General features: G+C 42.0%; 2 protein-coding genes across 4 annotated transcripts in view; both read left to right on the plus strand.

Moving 5' to 3' along the window:
* Window positions 1-3,681: 3,681 nt before the first annotated feature.
* On the plus strand, window positions 3,682-18,874 carry LOC139370763 (isocitrate dehydrogenase (NAD(+)) 3 non-catalytic subunit beta). 3 transcript variants are annotated; one of them, XM_071110456.1, is made up of 12 exons: window positions 3,682-3,758; window positions 9,496-9,675; window positions 10,616-10,736; window positions 10,839-10,899; window positions 11,025-11,157; window positions 12,590-12,723; window positions 14,327-14,429; window positions 14,512-14,658; window positions 14,802-14,896; window positions 14,994-15,054; window positions 15,927-16,052; window positions 18,344-18,874. In XM_071110456.1, exons 1-11 carry the CDS (start codon window positions 3,714-3,716, stop codon window positions 16,014-16,016), a joined length of 1,170 nt encoding a protein of 389 aa, XP_070966557.1. In that variant the 5' UTR covers window positions 3,682-3,713; the 3' UTR covers window positions 16,017-16,052; window positions 18,344-18,874. The 3 variants fall into 3 exon arrangements, with proteins under 3 accessions (XP_070966557.1, XP_070966558.1, XP_070966556.1); XM_071110457.1 differs by lacking the exon at window positions 15,927-16,052; XM_071110455.1 differs by lacking the exon at window positions 18,344-18,874 and having other exon boundaries at window positions 15,927-17,877.
* Window positions 18,875-19,914: 1,040 nt separating this feature from the next.
* Window positions 19,915-22,109, plus strand: part of LOC139370766 (receptor-type tyrosine-protein phosphatase alpha-like) — a 43,161-nt gene continuing 40,966 nt past the window's right edge. The window contains exon 1 of the mRNA XM_071110464.1: window positions 19,915-20,283. The gene's annotated coding sequence lies outside the window, so the exon portion shown is untranslated. The remainder of the gene's footprint in view (window positions 20,284-22,109) is intronic.

Raw genomic sequence — 22,109 nt, forward strand, 5'->3', positions numbered from 1 at the left:
CAGGTTGAGAGCTTCAAGTTCCTTGGTCACTACATCACTAAGGATCTATCATGGTCCACACACACCAGCAATACAGACTTGAAGAGGGAATGACAACACCTCTTCCCCGTCAGGAGGCTGAAAAGATTTGAAATGGGCCCTCAGATCCTCAAAGAGTTCTACAGCTGCACCATTGAGAGCATCTTGACTGGCTTCATCACTGCTTGGTAAGGCAACTGCAAGGTGCTACTGAGGGTAATGTGTACAGCCCAGTACATCACTGGGGCGAGCTCCCTGCCATCCAGGATCTCTATACCAGGCAATATCAGTGGAAGGCCCAGAAAAGACTCAAGCCACCCAAGTCATAGACTGTTCTCTCTGTTACCGCATGGCAAATGTTACCGATGCACCAAGTCTAGAACCCAGAGAACCCTCAACAGCTTCTATCCCCAAACCACAAGACTGCTAAATAGTTATTTAAATAGTTAACCAAATAGCTGCCCGGACTTTCTGCATGGACCCTTTTTGCACTAACTTTTTTTGACTCATAAACTCCTGCTACTGTTTATTATCTATTTATTATCCATCTACCTCAATTATCTTGTATCCCATGTATATAGCCAAGTTATCATTACCCATTGAGTATTTATTATTTATTGTTATTACTTTTCTATTTTTTTTTAATATTTTCTTTCTCTCTGCATTGTTGGGAATGGTCCGTAAGTAAGCATTTCACTGTTAATCTACAACTGTTGTTTACCAAGCATGTGACAATTTTTTTTTTATTTGATCCCTTTTGGTACCCAGCACATTCCAATGCGGATGAGGGATCTCCTAGTCTAATAATGGATCAAAGGAGTCTAACATTACTCCTTAGAAATATTGATTTCTGAACTCTTTCTAAGTTAAAACGTTAGTGTTGTTGTTTTAAAAATGAATATGAACTTATTTTCTTTGCATTATTCAAGGTCTGACAACACTGCATCTTTTTTGTTATTTTGACCAGTTGTCATTTTCTGCAAATAAATGCTCTAAATGACAATCTTTTTATTTTGAATTTGGGAGAAATGTTGTCAGTAGTTTATAGAATAAAACAAACATTTTAATTTTACCCAAACACATACCTATAAATAGTAAAAACCAAAGAAACTGATAATGTTGCAGGGGTCTCTTAATTTTTTTCCAGAGCTGTATACAGTGCCTTGCGAAAGTATTCGGCCCCCTTGAACTTTGCGACCTTTTGCCACATTTCAGGCTTCAAACATAAAGATATAAAACTGTATTTTTTTGTGAAGAATCAACAACTAGTGGGACACAATCATGAAGTGGAACGACATTTATTGGATATTTCAAACTTTTTTAACAAATCAAAAACTGAAAAATTGGGCGTGCAAAATTATTCAGCCCCTTTACTTTCAGTGCAGCAAACTCCCTCCAGAAGTTCAGTGAGGATCTCTGAATGATTCAATGTTGACCTAAATGACTAATGATGATAAATACAATCCACCTGTGTGTAATCAAGTCTCCGTATAAATGCACCTGCACTGTGATAGTCTCAGAGGTCCGTTAAAAGCGCAGAGAGCATCATGAAGAACAAGGAACACACCAGGCAGGTCCGAGATACTGTTGTGAAGAAGTTTAAAGCCGGATTTGGATACAAAAAGATTTCCCAAGCTTTAAACATCCCAAGGATCACTGTGCAAGCGATAATATTGAAATGGAAGGAGTATCAGACCACTGCAAATCTACCAAGACCTGGCCGTCCCTCTAAACTTTCAGCTCATACAAGGAGAAGACTGATCAGAGATGCAGCCAAGAGGCCCATGATCACTCTGGATGAACTGCAGAGATCTACAGCTGAGGTGGGAGACTCTGTCCATAGGACAACAATCAGTCGTATATTGCACAAATCTGGCCTTTATGGAAGAGTGGCAAGAAAGCCATTTCTTAAAGATATCCATAAAAAGTGTCGTTTAAAGTTTGCCACAAGCCACCTGGGAGACACACCAAACATGTGGAAGAAGGTGCTCAGGTCAGATGAAACCAAAATTGAACTTTTTGGCAACAATGCAAAACATTATGTTTGGCGTAAAAGCAACACAGCTGAACACACCATCCCCACTGTCAAACATGGTGGTGGCAGCATCATGGTTTGGGCCTGCTTTTCTTCAGCAGGGACAGGCAAGATGGTTAAAATTGATGGGAAGATGGATGGAGCCAAATACAGGACCATTCTGGAAGAAAACCTGATGGAGTCTGCAAAAGACCTGAGACTGGGACGGAGATTTGTCTTCCAACAAGACAATGATCCAAAACATAAAGCAACATCTACAATGGAATGGTTCAAAAATAAACATATCCAGGTGTTAGAATGGCCAAGTCAAAGTCCAGACCTGAATCCAATCGAGAATCTGTGGAAAGAACTGAAAACTGCTGTTCACAAATGCTCTCCATCCAACCTCACTGAGCTCGAGCTGTTTTGCAAGGAGGAATGGGAAAAAATGTCAGTCTCTCGATGTGCAAAACTGATAGAGACATACCCCAAGCGACTTACAGCTGTAATCGCAGCAAAAGGTGGCGCTACAAAGTATTAACTTAAGGGGGCTGAATAATTTTGCACGCCCAATTTTTCAGTTTTTGATTTGTTTGAAGTTTGAAATATCCAATAAATGTTGTTCCACTTCATGATTGTGTCCCACTTGTTGTTGATTCTTCACAAAAAAATACAGTTTTATATCTTTATGTTTGAAGCCTGAAATGTGGCAAAAGGTCGCAAAGTTCAAGGGGGAATACTTTCGCAAGGCACTGTGTATATATATTTTTTTGAATATTTTAATTTCCGATTTTTCAGGGGGTGCTGCAGCACCCTCAACACCCGTACTTCCCGTGGCTGTGGTTTAAATGGTTGACATGCTGAACAATCCTAACAGTGGAGTGTTTCAGCATGATATAGATCAAGTTTAATTGGGTAGGGGGGTTGGGGAGGGTGTTGTAGAAGTTATTAGGGATTTTTTGTTTTTACATTTTCATGGTAGTATAGAATTGGGCAGATCATGATTGATCTTGCATTCCAGCACAGTAGGTGGTGGCATGCACTTTACACGTTTGTTTGCAGACCACCATGATATTTTAGAAGAAGAATTTAAAGATTTAGTGCAGAAATGTCCTGTGCGAGAGAGGCAGGTTCCAGGGTTAGAGTAGTGCAGAAGTTGTCATATGCCGAGGCAGCGAAGAAAGTAGAGGAAGATGGGTCAAGGGGGAAGGGCTGTGAGAGGAGTGGTGTGAGTAGTAGATCTGTACCAGTACAAAGGGATAGGCCAACAAGTGATACGTTTCAGTAAGATTTGATTTTTAGCAATTATAGCAATGGTTATCAACTTTACTGCAGGGATGGAACGTAAGTCACAGAAAATGGAGGTTGTGGTGGCAGCTGCAGAGATGTATTTGGGTGTGCGAGACTTGACATCAGAGGAGTTACAGGGTGTGTTAAGTGGTGGTGTCCCATCCTTTCAGGTGGTTGGCCTGAGGTAGGACTAAATAGATTTAATTAGTGGAGTAAGTTTTTTTGTGAGTGTAGCGTTAGATGGTAGGGTATTTGTTTATTTATTTTTTCAACCAAAGTGTAAGGAAATTGTACTCCAGTGTAGTAGGTGGCGGTAATACAACATTTATTGGATGCCAACTGCGCTTAAACCTCGAAGAAGAATTAATTTCCTCCACATTCTTTCTGGATCATGATGGCTGCCGCCTTGAGAGGAAGCGTTGTAACATTGGCCAAGGTGAGTCGGTAGATGATGTTTACAGTCATCAAATTGTGGACAAATCTTTTCGTATGTGTTATTGAGGACTACCATTGTTTTGTTAGGGGAATTTATATTAAGCAGTTTATAACGTTAGTCACCAATGGTAATGCGACAGGATAATGTCCATAGCTGGCTAGCTCCTAGTACGATACGGCTACCTAGCTAACTAAGATACGCAGCCAGGTTGAAATTGGATGGTTGTCGCATTCACATGCCATTGAATGTTGTCACTAATGTTAATCAGCAATCTAACAACGTATCAATGAACAACCTGCTAACAGATTGATGTCTCATGGTTATCAGCTTCAGACCACAGCTTCAGTTATGCAGGGCATACACTAGTAACGTTACACGATTTGAACAACTTGAACGTGCTCACATTTCCCAGTCCCAAACCTTTCATCCCATCTTCAAACCCAGAACGTGGGTGCTCACGTTACGCTAAGATAATAACCTAGTCAAGTTCAACCCCCGCTCCCCTCCCCCCGCGTTTTCTTAGTTGTCAGAGGGAAAAAATGCAGATACGCAAACAGTGAGCTGCTTTTATTAGTGTGGAAAAACATAAAGAGAGTCAGAGGCTCAGAATATGGACTTAATTTCATAATATGAATTCATATATTTTTGGTGGAGTTAGTTTTGCATGCTCCATGTGGGTGGAGGTTTCACTTAAGGACCAATGAATAGTTTAAAATTAGTCAACGCCGCTCATCCGTGACACCATGTCAAATGAACTGCCCCATTGAAAAGGCAGCGGCGTTCTCCACAGCTCCACTAATCTACTAATCTGTTTTCCAATCATCTCTGTCCACACGGTGGGTGTTGTCGCTATTCTCTTCGCTATCATTGTTTTGGTCTTAAGTGCTCATTGGCTATTGGCAGCGGTCCTTGCCCAATTGCGTCGTAGCACTGCTCATTCTACAAGATACATGACCAACACTTCTGACATGTCAGAAAATTATCTGGACATCCAACAGGGGTCTGGAAAATGGAACAGCCATCATCGGTGCGTCCTTAGCCAAGTCAAACTAAGCGAGTCCCGACATACTGATCCTAGCCCAAGTTCATAGGATTTCACCTCGATCGTGAAAATTAGTCTGGGACTGCATAAACGTTGCAAAATCGTGTAGTGTATGTCTGGCATATTAGGTTAGTAGGTTAAACCCAGGGGTGAAAGTCAGTACAGTTATGGTCCAGTACTGAGTAGCCTACTGGCAAATAAGTATTGGGGGTAATGCAGTACTGGTAAAACATGAGCCTATCACGTAGGCTATTAAGCTATTTTTCATTACGCATGTCAGTGGCATGAAAAATGTGCTAAACGTGACCACACCCTGAGTAGGTGTACAGCAGTAGGGTACTCCTGTTACTCCCATGTAATTAGCCTAACTTTGGCAGCATCCAGTAAACTGACATTTTTTTATTTATTTTTTGGTCATCTTCAATTAACCTTCTCAGTAGCCTCACATGTCTTTATTAACATACTTTACTGTCACAACAACAAATTATTTGCATAATACTTATTCTGCCACTAATTTCTTACCCGACCTGCTAACACAGACAGTAAAGCTATCACATTATACTTGCGTAAGCTGATGTTAGCTGGCTGGCTAGCGAGATAAGTTAATCTAATTTGCTACTCTTAGATATGCCGCGTAACTATATTTCAACGATTTTACTGAGTTACAGTTCATATATGAAAATCAGTCAATTTAAACAAATTAATTAGACGCGAATCTATGGATTTCACATGACTGGGAATACAGATATGCATCTGTTGGTCACAGACAGCTTAAAACCTCCTAAAGATCTAAACCTTTTTTTCAATTTTTCGCATAAAATGACATACCCATATCTAACTGCCTGTAGCTCGGGGCCTGAAGCAAGTATATGCATGTTCTTGATATCATTTGAAAGGAAACACTTTGAAGTTTGTGGAAATGTAAAATTAATGTAGGAGAATAAAACACTAGATCTGATAAAATATCATAAAATAAAAAAGCGTATGTTCTCTTTTCTTTTTTTCCCCATCATCTTTGAGAAAGGCTATAATCTAATATTGCATTTTAGGCACAATTTAGATTTTGGCCACTAGATGGCAGCACTGTCGATCCAGTGAAGGATTGCAATACTGCACACTATTTTGTATCAAGTCTTCCCAAATGTGTCGAATTGGTCAATTTATACATTTTTCAAGTACATAACTATAGAGAACATTTATTTTGTATTACCATATCATTTTTGTAAGTTTACATACTCCCAGGAATGTCATACATGATGGATCATTAGCTTATACGCTAACTTTCACACATCTAGATAGCCGGGCGGGGTGGGTGTGGAGCCAGAGACGGCAGGGGTTCAAACTGTAGAACCCAGTTCCTATATTTGAATATAAAAATAGATTTTATCAAACAAAACTGTGCTACATTTTATCTCTGGGACCCTCAGGATGACAAATCAGAAAAGGATTACTGAATATAAGTACATTATTTACCTTCAGATGTGTACGTATCAAACCAGTTGCCGTGATAAAGTTGTTGTTGTTGTGCGCAGTCCTCAAACAATAGCATGGTCTCTTTTCACTGTAATAGCTACTGTATATTGGACAGTGCAGTTAGGTTAACAAGAATTTAAGCTTTCTGCTCATACAAGACATGTCTATGTCCTGGAAAGTTTGCTGTTACTTACAAGGTCACATTAGCGTACGTTAGCATCAACCGTCACGGTATAGGGAGACCAATCCCGTAGAGGTTAAAAATTAAGATTGGGTCGTGGATCAGAGAACCAGTCAGTATTTGGTGTGACCACCATTTGCCTCATGCAGCACGAAACACATCTCCTTCGCATAGTTGTTCAGACTGTTGATTGTGGCTTGTGGAATGTCGTCTGACGCCTTCGTCAATGGCTGCCCGAAGATGCTGGATAGTGGCGAGAACTGGAACATGCTGTCATGCACGTTGATCCAGAACATCCCAAACATGCTCAATGGCTGACATGTCTGGTGAGTATGCAGGCCATGGAAGAACGGGGACATTTTCAGCTTTCAGGAATTGTGTACAGATCCTTGCAACTTGTGGCTGTGCATTATCATGCTGAAATATAAGGTCATGACGGCAGATGAATGGCACAACAATGGGCCTCAGGATCTCGTCACGGTGTCTCTGTTTATTCAAATTGCCATTGATTTAAAATAAAATTGTGTTTGTCTGTAACTTATGCCTGCCCATACCCCATAACCCCGCCTCCACCATGGGACACCCTGTTCACAATGTTGACTTCAGTAAACCTCTCGTCCACACGACCCCATACACATGGCCAGCGGTTGTGAGGCTGGTTGGACGTCCTGCCAAATTCTCTGAAACGACGTTGAAGGCGTCTTGTGGTAGAGGAATGAACATTACATTCTCTGGCAACAGCTCTGGTGGATATTGCTGCAGTCAGCATGCCAATTGCATGCTTCCTTAACTTGCGGCATTGTGTTGTCATGACAACTGCACATTTTAGTGGCCTTTTATTGTCCCCAGCACAAGGTGCACCTGTTGAATGATGATGCTGTTTAATCAGCTTCTTGATGTGTCACACCTGTCAAGGGGATGGATTATCTTGACAAAGGAGAAATTATCACTAACAGGGATGTAACCAAATTTGTGCACACAATTTGAGAGAAATAAGCTTTTTGTGTATCTTTTTAGCTCAGCTCATGAAACCACTGCATTACATGTTTTATATTTTTGTTTGGTCTAAGTATTTAGAAAAGTTGATTCTTGTTGGCTTGCCTATACACTGCATACGAAAAGTATTCTGGACCTATGACTTTTTCCACATTTTGTTACGTTACAGCCTTATTCTAAAATGGATTTTAAAAAAAGTAAATAAAAATGAACTACCTTATTTACAAGTATTCAGACCCTAAAATACATTTTCAAAAAATCTAAACCTGTTTTTGCTTTGTCATTATGGGGTATTGTGTGTATATATTGAGGGGGAAAAAAACATTTCTAATAATACTGTATGTACCAAAATATGGAAAAAGTCAAGGGGTCTGAATACTTCCCAAATGCTCTATGTCCTTTCAACTTGCTGGCGACCAGCTGGGGAGACAACCCTGCCAAATGTCCCAAAGTAGCCTATTGCCATATCTACACCTACTTGGTGGAAACTCCAGTTTTGCATACATTTCCAAATGCAGAAGAATATTATAGCTGTTATTTCGACGGATACATATCACTAGTCCTTACTGCAAGTTAAAACCTCTCATGGATCCCTTCACGCGCCAATCCCTTTAGCGGGATCGATTATACATCAAAATAAAGCTTAACTTCTTGTTAATCCAGCCGCTGTGTCAGCTTTCAAAAGGCTTTACGGCGAAAGCAGACCATGCGATTATCTGAGGACAGCGCCCTGCATACAAACACATGAAAATCATTTTTCAACCAGGCAGGTGCGACACAAAAGTCAGAAATAACCATATAATAAATGCCTTTGAAGATCTAATTGTTTTTGCAATCCCAAATGTCTGTGACACAACGAATGGTTGTTTAAAAAAAATAAAAAATCCTTCTTTATATCCCCAAAATGTCAATTTTTATTTGGCACGTTTGATTCAGAAATACACCGGTTCCAACTCGCCCAACATGACTACAAAGTATCTAATAAGTTACCTGTAAACTTGGTCCAAACATTTCAAACAACGTTCCTAATCCAACCTCCGGTATTCCTAAAATGTAAATAATCAATAAAATTTAAGACGGAATAAACTGTTTCTAATACCGGATAAAAACAACGTGAAGCGCATTCCTGTTCACACGCACCAAAATAGTAGGGACCTTCAGAGTGACACATGGAATGAATAGCCCTACTTCTTCATTTCTCAAAAGAAAAACATTGAACAATTTCTGAAGACATCTAGTGGAAGCCACAGGAACTGCAACCAGGTTCCTCAAATAGGGCTTCCCATAGAACCATTGGGAAATCCTATGACCTTTTTTTACTCAGACATTATTTTAACAGTTTTAGAAACTTTAGAGTGTTTTCTATACAAATCTATTATAGTATCTACTATCTATTATATGCATATCCTAGCTTCTGGGCCTGAGTAACAGGCAGTTTACTTTGGGCACGCTTTTCACCCGGATGTCAAAATACTGCCCCCTATCCTTAAGAAGTTTTAACTAGTTGGATACAAACAAGTGTGACTAACTTACCAGTGATGCAGTGCTTCGAACACACATGTTATAAGTAACTGGAGCCCACAGCTTTACTTCATCACACCGTAATAGCCTGAAATCAAGAGGTTTGTCTAACCTGGTCCTTGGGCAGTTGATTAAACTTGATTTGGTGGTCTCTTTCTCCTACTGTTCAAACAAAATGGTACGCAACAGCTTTTCGACATTGTGAAAGCAGGGTTAGCTAGCTAGTTAAAGTCTGTAATTGTCTGATAATCGTGACGTACATTCTACGTGACAGTCTCTGTTCATGCCAACATTTTTACATTTAGAATGAAAGTGTGTTTAGGTATGTGGTTTGCTGATGAAGACGACACGAAAGTATGTTGAAAACGACCAACCAAGCATATCCAAAATGTTTTTATAGAAAGATTTTAAAAAAAGAATATAGCCACTGGCAGATAAGACACATTAGCTATAATGACAACAAGACCATCTGATTATGCTTACTTTCTACAGTGGACCTAATTAACTATTGTGTCCTGGTCTAGGGCCTTACTGGCACTGGTCCGCGGTGGCAGCAGCTGGCTGCCCGGTCCCTCAATATGAGCGCCAGTCTGGGTGGGCCTGAGGCACCCCCGGCCCGCGCCGACGCCACATTCAAAGTCACCATGGTGCCCGGGGACGGAGTAGGACCTGAACTGATGACTGCTGTCAAGGAGGTGTTCAAGGTATGTACATTATGGTGGCTCCACTTTCTCAAGGCTGACCTGGAGTGACAGTTTGACTGAGAGTGCAGATTGGTGTGGATGTGTCGTCCCTCTGTTGACATATAGCGGACTCATCTCCTTAGCACATTCTCCTCCAGGTATGCTATTACACCCCACCTCACCCCCATGCTTGTGACCCTGTCTCAGCAGTCAATACACACATTATGTGGCCCATGTGGGAATGGAATTCACTATTGCCAGCACCATGCGCCAAGCATGCTCTGAGCTCAATCCAATACTTTCTGTGTTCATTGATAACTGAATATGCAAGACTAATTCATAATGTTTATAGTCCATTCAAATCCAATAACATTTTATTTGTCACACGTGCCAAATACAACCGGTGTAGACCTTACCGTGAAATGCTTACTAACGAGCCCTTAACCAACAGTGTAGTTCAAGAAATAGAGTTAAGAAAAGTAACACAATAAAATGACAATAATGAGGCTATATACAGGGGGTACTGGTACCAAGTCAATGTGCAGGGCTATAGGTTATTTGAGGTAATTTGTACATGTAGGTAGGGGTAACGTGACTATGCATAGATAATCAACAGTGAGTAGCAGGGGGTGGGGGGGGTCAATGTAAGTCGTCCGGGTGGCCATTTTTGATTAATTGTTCAGCAGTCTTATGGCTTGGTGGTAGAAGCCTTTTGGACCTAGACTTGGCGCTCCGGTACCACTTGCTGTGCGGTGGTAGAGACAACAGTCTATTACTTGGGTGACTGGAGTCTTCGACAATTTTTTGGGGGCCTGCCTTCATTCGCTCACTCCTTTTATTTATTCATTCATCCATCCTCTATCTCCATCCTGTTTCTCGTCCCCTTGTCTTATCTCCTTGGTTCCACCCTTAACCCTGCCTTTCTCTTTCCTTCCTTCCTTCCCTCCATCTCTCTCTCCAGGCGGGTGACGTCCCAGTGGAGTTTGAGGAGTTCCACCTAAGTGAGGTGCAGCACATGGACAGCGACGAGAAGCTGGAGCAGGTGTTGGCCTCCATGAAGACCAACAGGGTGGCCATGAAAGGTAACTAACTTGTCTCCTCTGTTGGGAATTTGCTTCCTTTTGTCTGCTTTTACCATATCAGTGTGTTCTGACTGAGTGTTTTTCTTTTCTTCGTGTGTATAGGAAAGATTAACACCCCCATGGAGTTCAAAGGGGAGCTGGCTGGCTTTGAGATGAAGATTAGGTAAGGCCATATTAGATCTAGCGCTAGCATGAATCCAACACAATAAATGAATATTTTAATGAGATCTCTTAGTGTGTGGCTGGCTGTCCTTATTAGTGAGCCTCTCCCTCCTGTGCTCTGCTCAGGCGTAGGCTGGACCTGTTTGCAAACGTGGTACACGTGAACAGCCTGCCGGGCTACAGCACCCGCCACAACAACCTGGACCTGGTCATCATCCGAGAGCAGACCGAGGGAGAGTACAGCTCTCTGGAGCACGAGGTACATCACCACACACTGCCACAACTAATGGGTGTGTTGGTTTCAGCTCGACAAGGGTGTTAGGTGGGTGAAGTTTGCCCACTTATGACCATTTCTTTGGTCCTAAATGGAAATCGCCACTCACCCTGCCTGGCTAGGTAAAACCAGTTGACCCAGTCCTCATTTGAAATCTAACCATGTTTAAGTTTGTTGTATGGGTAATACACATTTTTAGATGAAATCATCTATCACAACCAGTGTTGGTGTAACGTGTTTCAAAAGTAATGCGTTACATTAATGTTACTCAAAAGTAATATTATTACTGTAACATTACTTATCAAGTTTGAGTAATAGTATTAGTTACTTTAAGTAAAGCGGGCGCTACTTTTTTTCGTTAAAACGTTAAGAAAAATGTATAGAATTTACAATGCAGCTGTGCTGCTGGCAACCGTTTGGGTCTCACGGTGTGTCCCTTTCAGATGGTTAAGCATTGCAGCTGTACTACCATTACTGTACCTCAATTCCACCTCAAAGTTTGCTTTTACTTCTCATTTAACTTCTAAAAGTACTATTTAACTTTCTCTGCCATTTTTCCTACTGTCAACAATGATGACGTGGTGGAGAATAGATTCCAAAATAATTGTTTCGTTGACTCCCGGTATCGACTCCCGGTATCGACTCCCATTTATGAGTCTTCAGATTCTATTCCGCCAGGAATCGACTCGTAAGATTCAGTATTTTTTGGAATGGGGGACACTGATTAGTTGGTGTACTTCCGAGAACACAAACATTCGCATCTTTCATGGCGAGCTAGCGAGGGTGGAGAGAGGGGAGGTGCACAGTATAGGAAGGTCGGCCACCAGGCAGCTAGTCAGAACCGTGCACTAGACCTATCTATCGGCAGTCCAAAGCTGTCTCTCGCAATGAAATGCTGTACCTCGCTATTTTTGGGCTCACAACTTCAGTAAAGCAGGGCCTATCATCAATGAATAGACTAGGACATTGAGATGAGCGAGATGCAACACTTCGCTCTCACACTGTCACACAGTATCTGTGCACAGGTTTGCTTCACGCTGTTCAGTGTGGTAGCCAGGGAAACTAAACAGGGGAGAAGTTGAGCCTCGCACTCCAACACTCTTAGTTATTGCGGAAATTGAAATTGGTTAGGGATTTATCTTAACGTTAAGGATCCCAATTTCATTTCAACATTCACACCGCTAAAAGCCAATTCGTGGTAGATCCGAAAATGTGGGCCGAGGCTTCGTATTGGAGGGTTTGACGCAGTTGCAGAGCCTCCGGAGGCATGCAGAGGCCAAATCAAGCTCCAGTCCGCATCGCCGTGTGCCTGTGTACACTGGGCAGAAAATTATCACATTTAAGCTCTCCAACACCATGGTCAAAACATGGTCAGATGGAAGTATGTCCTGGTCTGAACTGTGCTCTCTTGTCTCAGAGTGTGCCTGGAGTGATTGAATGTCTGAAGATCATCACTAGGGAGAAGTCTCGGCGCATCGCCAAGTTTGCCTTCGACTACGCCACCAAGAAGGGTCGCAGCAAGGTTACGGCGGTCCACAAGGCCAACATCATGTGAGTCTCGCTGCCAAATAAGCAACCTCATTTTAAAGGCTTCTACACATCTATCCAACTACAGCCAACCCAACTGTTTATGTAGGGCTCAACATTAACACTTGCCCTCTTGTCTGGGACAAGTAAAAAATATATATAATTGTGGGGCAAGCAGAATATAGATTAAGTTGTTTGAATCGACAAGTAAAAAAAAGATCACACAATCACTATCAAACAATTACTCTGATCAAATTTTCCTCTGGAGACGATGTTGCACACTGTTTTCCCTATCTCTGCAAAGCGCATGAGTAGAATTATTGAATTGCATTGAGGTACAAGGGTTTTTTAATCACCTGTGGTCGCGAGATGCACTTTTGAGATCAAACCCTGAGGCGGGTTGTTGATATTCCTTGCTAGTTAGTGAGTTATTTGCCCAGTTGCAGCTACTTTTTGGTCAGCAAACTGGGTTTATACAGTCATGTACCGTTGCTCGAGGAGAGAGCCAATTAAAACCATATAGCTTAGTCTTCCTAGTTGTCTCTGTAGTAAACTAAGGTGGCAGGTTGCCTAGTGGTTAGAGCTGAGAGGTTGCTGGTTCGAATACCCGAGCCGACATCTATTTAGCTATTAGCATGTATAAATGCTGTTAGAGAGGGGAGTCTCAGCTAGTCTCGGAGTATACATTTTTTTTTTTCTCAACACTCAATATTGAGGAAATGGCACCATTTTACAGCGTTTGTATTGAGATGATGCGCAGGTCGGAGCGGAGCACGCCGTTTGCGGTGAAGACATCAAGTAGCCTATTCGGCCTGCCAATGGGGTGAAAAATAAAAAAAATTTGGACATTGAATTTACTCTTTAGATCAATTACATAGCTATCTAGCAACAATATATTTACGTTTAGAAGTCTAGCTAATGTGTTTTGAATTCCCACTTCCTCAGGTGGTAATATGTAGCATATAGCCTAGGCCAATATGCAAAACACTTTTAATAAAGATGCAGAAATCTGCTCATTCTGAATCCTATTGTTGCACATCACAATATTCAACATGCATTCCCTGAACATGTTAGATGAAATGGCTAACTTCTTTCATGTCTGTCTTGGCGCTGGAAAAAGTCAGGCTAGAGCCCTGCCACTAATGGAAAGCAACTGCATTAAAACATATATATATTTAGGATATTTATGGTTATTGACCAAAATGGGTTAATACCGTGATAACTTTTTGTCCTGATTCTCTGTATGATGATGATGAATGTTATTTTGTAAAGTGGTTCCTTACATCATACAACACAATTTTCAGGCCCCTTTTTGGCACATGGTGTTAGACTTTTTTTGTGTGTGTGTGTTGTGAAGCGACTGGAGCTTTCAGACAAAAGTTTGTCCAACTTGCCCGAATGACAGGCGTAAAATAAATGTAACAATAGCAGGGATTGACATTCATTTAAGTTAAGGATGGTGGACGTAGGTGGTCCCGGATCAACACGTGGAATCAGAAACACACTGTGATTGTGTAGCTGTTAATTATTATTTTTTTTAATTCAAATGGCTTTAGGTACGTTACAGCACCATTGCACTGACATGTACATTCTACATCTGATTTAGTCTCCTTCTGTCTTTCTACAGGAAGCTTGCAGATGGCCTGTTCCTACAGTGCTGTGCCGAGGTGGCAGAGCTGTATCCCAAGATCAAATATGAGAACATCATCATAGACAACTGTTGCATGCAGGTATGCCTCGCTCTCTCTCTTGCGCTCTCTGTCTCTTTCTCTCTCTCTGTCTCTCACTCAAATATGCACCCTCTCTCTGTAGCTGGTCCAGAACCCATACCAGTTTGACGTGCTGGTGATGCCCAACCTTTATGGCAACATCATTGACAACCTGGCCGCTGGGCTGGTCGGCGGGGCAGGAGTGGTGCCAGGAGAGAGCTACAGCGCCGAGTACGCCGTGTTTGAGACCGTGAGTGTCTGTCTGCCGGAGATCCATCTTAACCAGTCAGCTGCAATCATACACTTGTTACATTAGACATTCAACCGTCAGTATAGTGCTACAATAAGCATGTGTAAAATAGCCTGAAAATAAACATTTCCTCTCCTTCTTAGGGAGCTCGGCACCCCTTTGCCCAGGCTGTAGGCAGGAACATCGCCAACCCCACGGCCATGCTGCTCAGTGCTGCCAACATGCTCCATCACCTCAAGTGAGTGGGCACTGCTTCCAATGGGAAGTGTAGTGTGTGCGTGTAGTGTGTGTGTCTGAGCGCGCACACAATCTCAACTGACTGTTTTGTGTTACAGCCTGGAATACCACTCCAATATGGTGTCAGATGCTGTCAGGAAGGTCATCAAACAGGGCAAGGTAAGAGTGTGTGTGTGACTATTGTATCAACATCCTGTTCAATCTTATTGGTTTGTGTGCATGCAAATGTGTATGTTTGGGAGTGAGTGTTTGTCTAAACGTATACAGTATGACTAATTCTAAAGTTCAATGGTTAAGAAGTGTTCTTGCAACATAACATATTTGTCCATGCATTTTGTGGGTCAATTAAGAAAAATAAATTGGTGAAAAGTGTAAAGCGAAATACTCAGATCCAAACATCAATTCATGACTCTCAAATTGCATTTAGCCATGAAATTACACCTAACAATCGATAACCCATATCCGTGTGTGTGTGTGTGTGTGTGTGTGTGTGTGAGAGAGCCTTTTGATTATGCATGTCGACGTGGGTGGTGTCGTATACACCCCTCTGTGTGTCCTGCTAAACATTGTCCTTGTTCTCAGCCGGCACAGTGAGGTGACGGAACACAGCTCTGTAACCATAGAAACTGACTGGTAACAAAGATCCTACTAACTGTGGTGTGCGTCCCAGCCCTTATTTGCACTAATAGCAGCAACACTAACCCAAACTAATACCATGGTTCTTAGGGAGGCACATGGGTCAACACACCATTACGCTAAGCTATGGCTCTGTCATGTCAGCCATGGCACAGAAGGTGTCCTTTTGCAGAAGGAGTGTAGGGGAATGATTTCTGTTCGACAGACCGGCCTTTGTGGTTTGAATGTGGGCAAAGTGTGCTATTTCAATTTGAGTGTTGAAGGACGGATTATCTGAATGTGTGAAGTATGGTGTTTGTCAGTCCACTAGTGTCTGAAGTACCCTCCCCTTTTCCATCTCCTTTGCTCCTCCTCTTCCCCTGCACCCTGTGTGTGTGTGTGTGTGTGTGTCCCAGGTGCGGACGCGAGACCTGGGCGGTTACAGCACGACCGGGGACTTTGTGCAAGCCGTTGTGGGGAACCTCCGCCACCGACCCATGTGCTAAAGAAGTCCCGATCCCCTGAACGCCCTGCCCTTTTCTGTAAACTGGACGGCCAACCAAATATAATCTGGATATATTGAACCCAATATTGCCACATTCCCTAAACTTTACCCCACTAACTTTTTTGCTCACTTTCCCACTAAACTAACACTTACGTCACTCTTGGCAGCTCTCTCCTCCGCTTTCTTTTCATATTCCTCTTTACGCGCTCGGCGTATCCTCTATTTCGTTTTTCTCTCTTGCTCAAATTCAAAAATTATTGGCCAAAGCAGATAATTATCGTCATTTTTTTTTTTTTTTTTTCAAATCGTCCATTTATGCTGTGGACTTCTATTTTCTCCCAGTCTTTTCCTTGTGGAACCCTTTCTCCAACTGAGCACCCCCTGCTTGGTGCCGTTTACTGCTTCTCTCTTTTCCTCCATGTCAGCCTGTTCTTTTGTACTGCCTCTGCTGTTGGCTGCACTCTTCTATAAGCTGCTCTAGAATCTTCTCTGTTTTTGTCTGCTACTAACTCCCTATAGTCTACTCTCCTATTTGTCAGCTAACTCTCTTTCCCTTCACTCCAACTCTTCCTCTTCTCTCTCTGAGCTGTTTCATTGTCTCTGCTGTGGACAAGCATATGATCTTTATATTACATTGACCTCCACTAGTCCAGCCTCGCAGTCCATACCGGTCGGGGCCGTGTGTTATTCAGCAGTATTGGTCAAGCAGGTTTCGAGCCACGGGGACAATTCACCGACGCCAAAGCGAGTGAGAAATCTCTACCACAGCACTGTATAAATGGATATCTGGCCTGTCATTTCACAGTCCTGAGTCGTGCCAGGCATATACAGTACGTCGTTCATAGCCCTTTGACTCTGTGCAGACTTTTCTTGGCTTGGAGTCCAGGCTACCGTGGTAGCATATGCGTAGACTACCGTAGCTGTAGACTTCCGGTCATTGCGCTGACGCTAGTTAGCATTGGCTCTTGAAACTACCTCTAACTGCCTTCATTCTGTACGCAGAGACAAAAATGGTATCCATGAGTTCGTCTGACTCTGGGTAAGTAGAAAAACAGCTTAATTGCCAGAATCTTCCAGTATCCTTTTTAACTGGCCTTTTCAATCACAACCTTTAATTACATGCACAGTCAGGTTAAGACTGTTTTAGTTGCTGTAAAAAATTTTTTTTTTAAACTTGCTGTAAAAACAATAAAAATTTAAACTGCACAGTCATCATAAACATGGAAGTTTCTCACGAACACATATCAGCACCACTGTCTTAAAGGAGGCAGGATGTAGAGGTCATTCCTGAGAAGGGTGACATTTTTCAGAATCTACAATCAATGTTTTGATATTGTTGCGTTAGCAGGGATGCTAACACGTTAGCCAATTTCACCGTTTGGTATTTGTAGCTAGCTTCATAGAACCTTTTAATTATGAATTGTCGCTCATCTGCATACTCTAGTCATCACTAGTGACTAAAAATAAATCTTAATAATTTGTTCACTGTGTATGCTGTAAAACGCACATAATGTGTATCGTAGAGGTCAATATCTAGGCAGCTTTTTGCTGGAGTTGTGACCTTGGAGATCCATCGTGTTTGGCTGTTCAGTCAGGCAAAGCTCTTTCATCATTAAATTTGCAAACGAACAAGCCACTGTAACTCGAGCCTACGACCAGCCTTGCCTGAGTTCACTTTGGCTTTGGACTTTGTGCCAAAAGTCCATTAAATTATATATTGGTTATGTTGATGATCTCAGTGGTAGCATTTCTATTAGAGACTTAGACTGGCATGTGTCAGTCAGTCATTGGGACTTCAAATGTATTGGCTTATGTCATATTATCATGGTCAAATACTGAAGAATAAAAGATGGGGAAATGTTTGTGTTGGCCTGTTTTCTCAACAACAAAAAATGTAATCAAAGGTGTGATTTAAACTCGCATTGTTGTTTTCCAGGCGTAGGATGAGTGGTGCAGCATCTGTTGAAAGACCAACATAGACTACGCTAGCCATAAATGTAGATTCCTGAGTCATCCATTCTTATTTAGTATGTTTGGTCATTAACTGTTTTATGAGTAAATACATACATACGACCATGGACTTGAGTTGCTTCAACATAAGCTAATATTCCTCTACCCTATTTATGTGTGTCTGAGTTTGGTGGTGAAAAAGGCTCTCTTACACACTAATCATGTTTTGTGTATATATTTGTGAGGACCATTGTCTTTCCGGGAATGGACCAGGGCCTAGTTTCCCAAAGGATGAGCAGCCTTAAGCTGATTTTGGGGAAACCAGGCCTGTGTGTGTGTGTGTGTGTGTGTATGACACTACTCTTTTATTTGTGGCAGGTGCGCACAGGAGACCTGGGGGGCTATGCCACAAGCGACGAGTTCACCAGAGCTGTCATCGCCAACCTAGCCATCTGAGCTAGCCTCTCAAACACACATTCTTTATTTTACTCCCTTCAAACTAGTCTCTCTGCATTGACCACTCAAACAGCTGCGCAACAGATTAAATCCTGACCCATGCTCAACAACAGCTAACACCCATAGACTGAAATGCATACAAACCTCAAAATATGTACAAATACACACAATGAAATTGAGGACCGGTTACATAAATGAGAAGACAATATGGGGACGACACCTACAGTCTTGTGAACGGTACCAAAATAAATGTTTTTCCATTCAACGATAGTTGTATGGAACTTGTAAGTCACATTCCACATTCTCTACCAGAGTGGTGTTCTTCAATGAATGGGTCTTGTTTAGATATTCATACAAGATACATGTACTATATTTTATTTATTCACTACAAGTGTTATATGCATTATTGACTTGTTCATTCATAATTAGTAATAAACATATTCCTATACCTGATACTTTGCTGTGTGGAAAATCAATGTTAACAAAGTGTGTTGTAATTTAATATATTGACTGATATTAGTGCAGACAGAAATGTAATTGTTTTTTGTTCATTTAGGTGTGTAAATATTGAATTGCAACAGTGTGATGCTGGGTTTGAAACCTCCAGTAAAATGTATGTAAATCTTGCAAACGTTTTAAAGTAATCTTGAAGTTCCAGAAATGGATACCATTTACAGAAAAAAAGCTGATTGGGACAGTACTGTTTTCCATCTTAGAACTTTGAAGTTGTCAAGAGAAACATTTACATTCTAGTACAGGGGTACTCAACTCTTACCCTGAGACTTCTGTTCTACCTGATAATTAATTGCACACACCTGGTGTCGGGGCTAAATCAGTCCCCGACTAGAGGTGAACAACTTTTATTTTAAATGTGGTGGAACTGGCTTCGTGGTCCAGAGTTAAGTTTGAGAGTTTTAGTCAAGCCTGCTTCGCCCACCAACCATGGTCCTATTAGAGTGCAGGCTTTTGTTCTAGCACTACACCTGATTCAATTTATCAATTGAGCATCAAGTCTCAAGACCTTGATTCGTTTAATCTGGTGTGGTAGTGCTGGGCTCAGTGGGCTGGATCAAAAGGCTGCACCCACTAATAGGACCAGGGTTAGTGACCACCACTGGCCTATGTTGAGAGCAAGCTGCTGTTGTAAACTAAATGGGATTGTGTGCCCAGGCAGTATATTAGCTATTAATAAGGCTGTCCAATTTTCGTTGTTTAAACAGCCTAATTCTGATATTATTTTTCAGATCTGATTGGTCAATATACCAATTAGTGAAAATTATCTATATCCGAATTGGGCTGACGGTGTAAACGCAGCCTATGTGATAGACATGACCAGATGGCGGACTCCTGCTCTTCTGCATAGGGCTGCTGTTGTTGACTCGGTTTCGTGACGATGTCACAGATTCACCGCCAGATGTCGCACCGGCGCTATGGATGGAGGGAGAGGAGGGGCCAGGACTGGGAATTCTTTGCTTCCCATCCCTCCTTAATGCAGACAACATGGCGGACTAAAAGATACGGCTGACCCGCCCGGATACAGCGAATAAACAGTGGGATTCACGCCCCCTATGCTCAAGGAAGACGGAGAGACACCAATTTGTTAGAAACACCCTCGGGAACATTGAGGAATTTTTGGGACCGTTCTAGTCATTCGTTAACATTAACATACTTGCGATCTGTTGCCTCCAAATTGGCGGTCTGTCCCAGTTCGTTCATATCACCCAGGCCCCCCACCCCACATACACACACTATTGGTTCCTGGGGTGTGAAGACAGGGGCTGGGGTTAAGAACGTGGAAAAAAGGAAGAAAGGAATTGCACAACTAAATATTCAGGATTGTGCAAAACCAAACGGAAGTCGTGGTGAGTTTTGTTTTTGTTCTGCTGTAAATTGTCACTAGTTACAGCGTAGCGTGCTTCATTTAGTTGTAATAAGGTCCGACTACTTGGTCACAAACGAGCACTTTTGGTTTGTCCCACACATTATCATAGCAAAGTATTCCACGGCGAACATCGTTGTGATGAGCGCGATAAGGCCGAGAGGGAAGCTAGGTGATTTATTTTTAAGTAACGTTCCATGGCTATCATCATAGGAGCTCAAATAATGTTTGTTGCGACAGAGAACATTCACACAACTAGCTCGGAGGCAGGGAGGGACATTTTTCGAGGGGGGCTGGCGAGAAAGGGGGAGAGGAATAGTGTCTACATAGTTATTTTTTGATTGGAAGTCCGTATGTTAGTGTGTTCTGTGAACGCATACATTGTAACAATGCGAAATAAAACCAATAGGCGGTCCAGTGAGTTCTACCTCACTGAAAAGTACATATTGATCAATGCTTTGTTGCCGGGGTGGGGTGGATAGGGGGCTGAGTGCGACCACAGCGCAGGAATTAGATCGTTTTAGACAGCCAGGCCCATTCAAATCACAGCAGATATTCTCTATTTAGCTTCGACAAGCATCATACTGCTTGACACGGCCTCGCACTCCCCATTTCCTCTTCTCATACGAATTATTCTGGCTTGACTGGATCCTGAGTCGACTTAGTCAAGCCTAAATATAGTTATGCAGGTAGGTTGGTTTCAAAAAGTTTCAGGGCAGGGCCTTAGTATTTACTTACCACATACTGTAGGTAGTGTTGTAGTGACATGCTGTAGTTCCCTCAATTATCTAATCAACAAAGGTTACTAAACCCAGAAAAGACATTTGGCAAAGCAGGAGTCATTCAGGAAAATTTGCTACATTCTGTCACTTTACCTTTTGAAACCAGGGATTTTATTAAGCTGGAGACAACTGTCATTTGATGCCATTTGTGTTTCATCATTAGCCGATATTTGCAGCAAAGCTTGAGAATGTAGTGCAGCTTGAGTCTTTTTCATTCTCATGAGACCTGACTTAATCATGGTGACAGTGGAGATATATTATATGTATAGAATATGGCCTAATGCACATAAGCTTTATTTATAAAAGCTACATGCATGTATGCTCACTGTCGGTCACAACCAGCAACATGGATAACACTCAACAGCTTACAAAAAGGGAACAGACTATGGTTTTCAGTATTTGGGTCAAAGAAGCATGATAACATGGTCAAATATCAACATTATGTCAAGAAAGGAAGGAATGGATTAAGAAAGAATAGATTGACTACGGCAATACTCCAAGTAGGAAGTAGGCCTATGGCAGAGCTTGGCGTGTCATCATATCATAAATGAGTTGTGTGCAGCTGTGTACAAAAGAAGCTGACGAGTCATGTCTGGACTGCTTCAGTGTGAGCAGTTGCATTGGTCTTGCCCCACTATGCGCTATCCCAGAATGCAGTTTCCTCTCCACCGAGCTCGGCTTGTCATGTCTTGACTATTCAAGTGCAAAGCAGAAGCTGCTTGCCTCGATCTGACATTGACTCGTCAGACCTGGACTGCCCTAGCATGCCGACAGGGCTGGCCCGACCTCGTCATGTCTGGGCTCATCACTGCTCCTCGCAATTAGGAATCTAGTAGTGATTGGGGAGGGGGGGGGGGGATTGATATAGGGTCATTCCACCAAAAAACTAAAACAAATTTTACTTGTCACATGTGCCGAAAACAACAGGTGTAGAACTTAGTGAAATGCTTACTTACAAACCCTTAATCAACAATGCAGTTTTAAGAAAAATAAGTGTTAAGTAAAAAATAACACTTAATTAAAGAGC

Source organism: Oncorhynchus clarkii, chromosome 17 (genome assembly GCF_045791955.1).
Source record: "Oncorhynchus clarkii lewisi isolate Uvic-CL-2024 chromosome 17, UVic_Ocla_1.0, whole genome shotgun sequence".
NCBI classification, from domain to species: domain Eukaryota; kingdom Metazoa; phylum Chordata; class Actinopteri; order Salmoniformes; family Salmonidae; genus Oncorhynchus; species Oncorhynchus clarkii.

Bases quoted from the DNA above. Each gene is read 5' to 3' on its own strand.
- LOC139370763 (XM_071110456.1), top strand. From the start codon at position 3,714: ATGATGGCTGCCGCCTTGAGAGGAAGCGTTGTAACATTGGCCAAG. The intron at 3,759-9,495 runs GTGAGTCGGTAG...GTCCTGGTCTAG, and splicing joins GCGTTGTAACATTGGCCAAG to GGCCTTACTGGCACTGGTCC. The intron at 14,897-14,993 runs GTGAGTGGGCAC...TTTGTGTTACAG, and splicing joins AACATGCTCCATCACCTCAA to CCTGGAATACCACTCCAATA.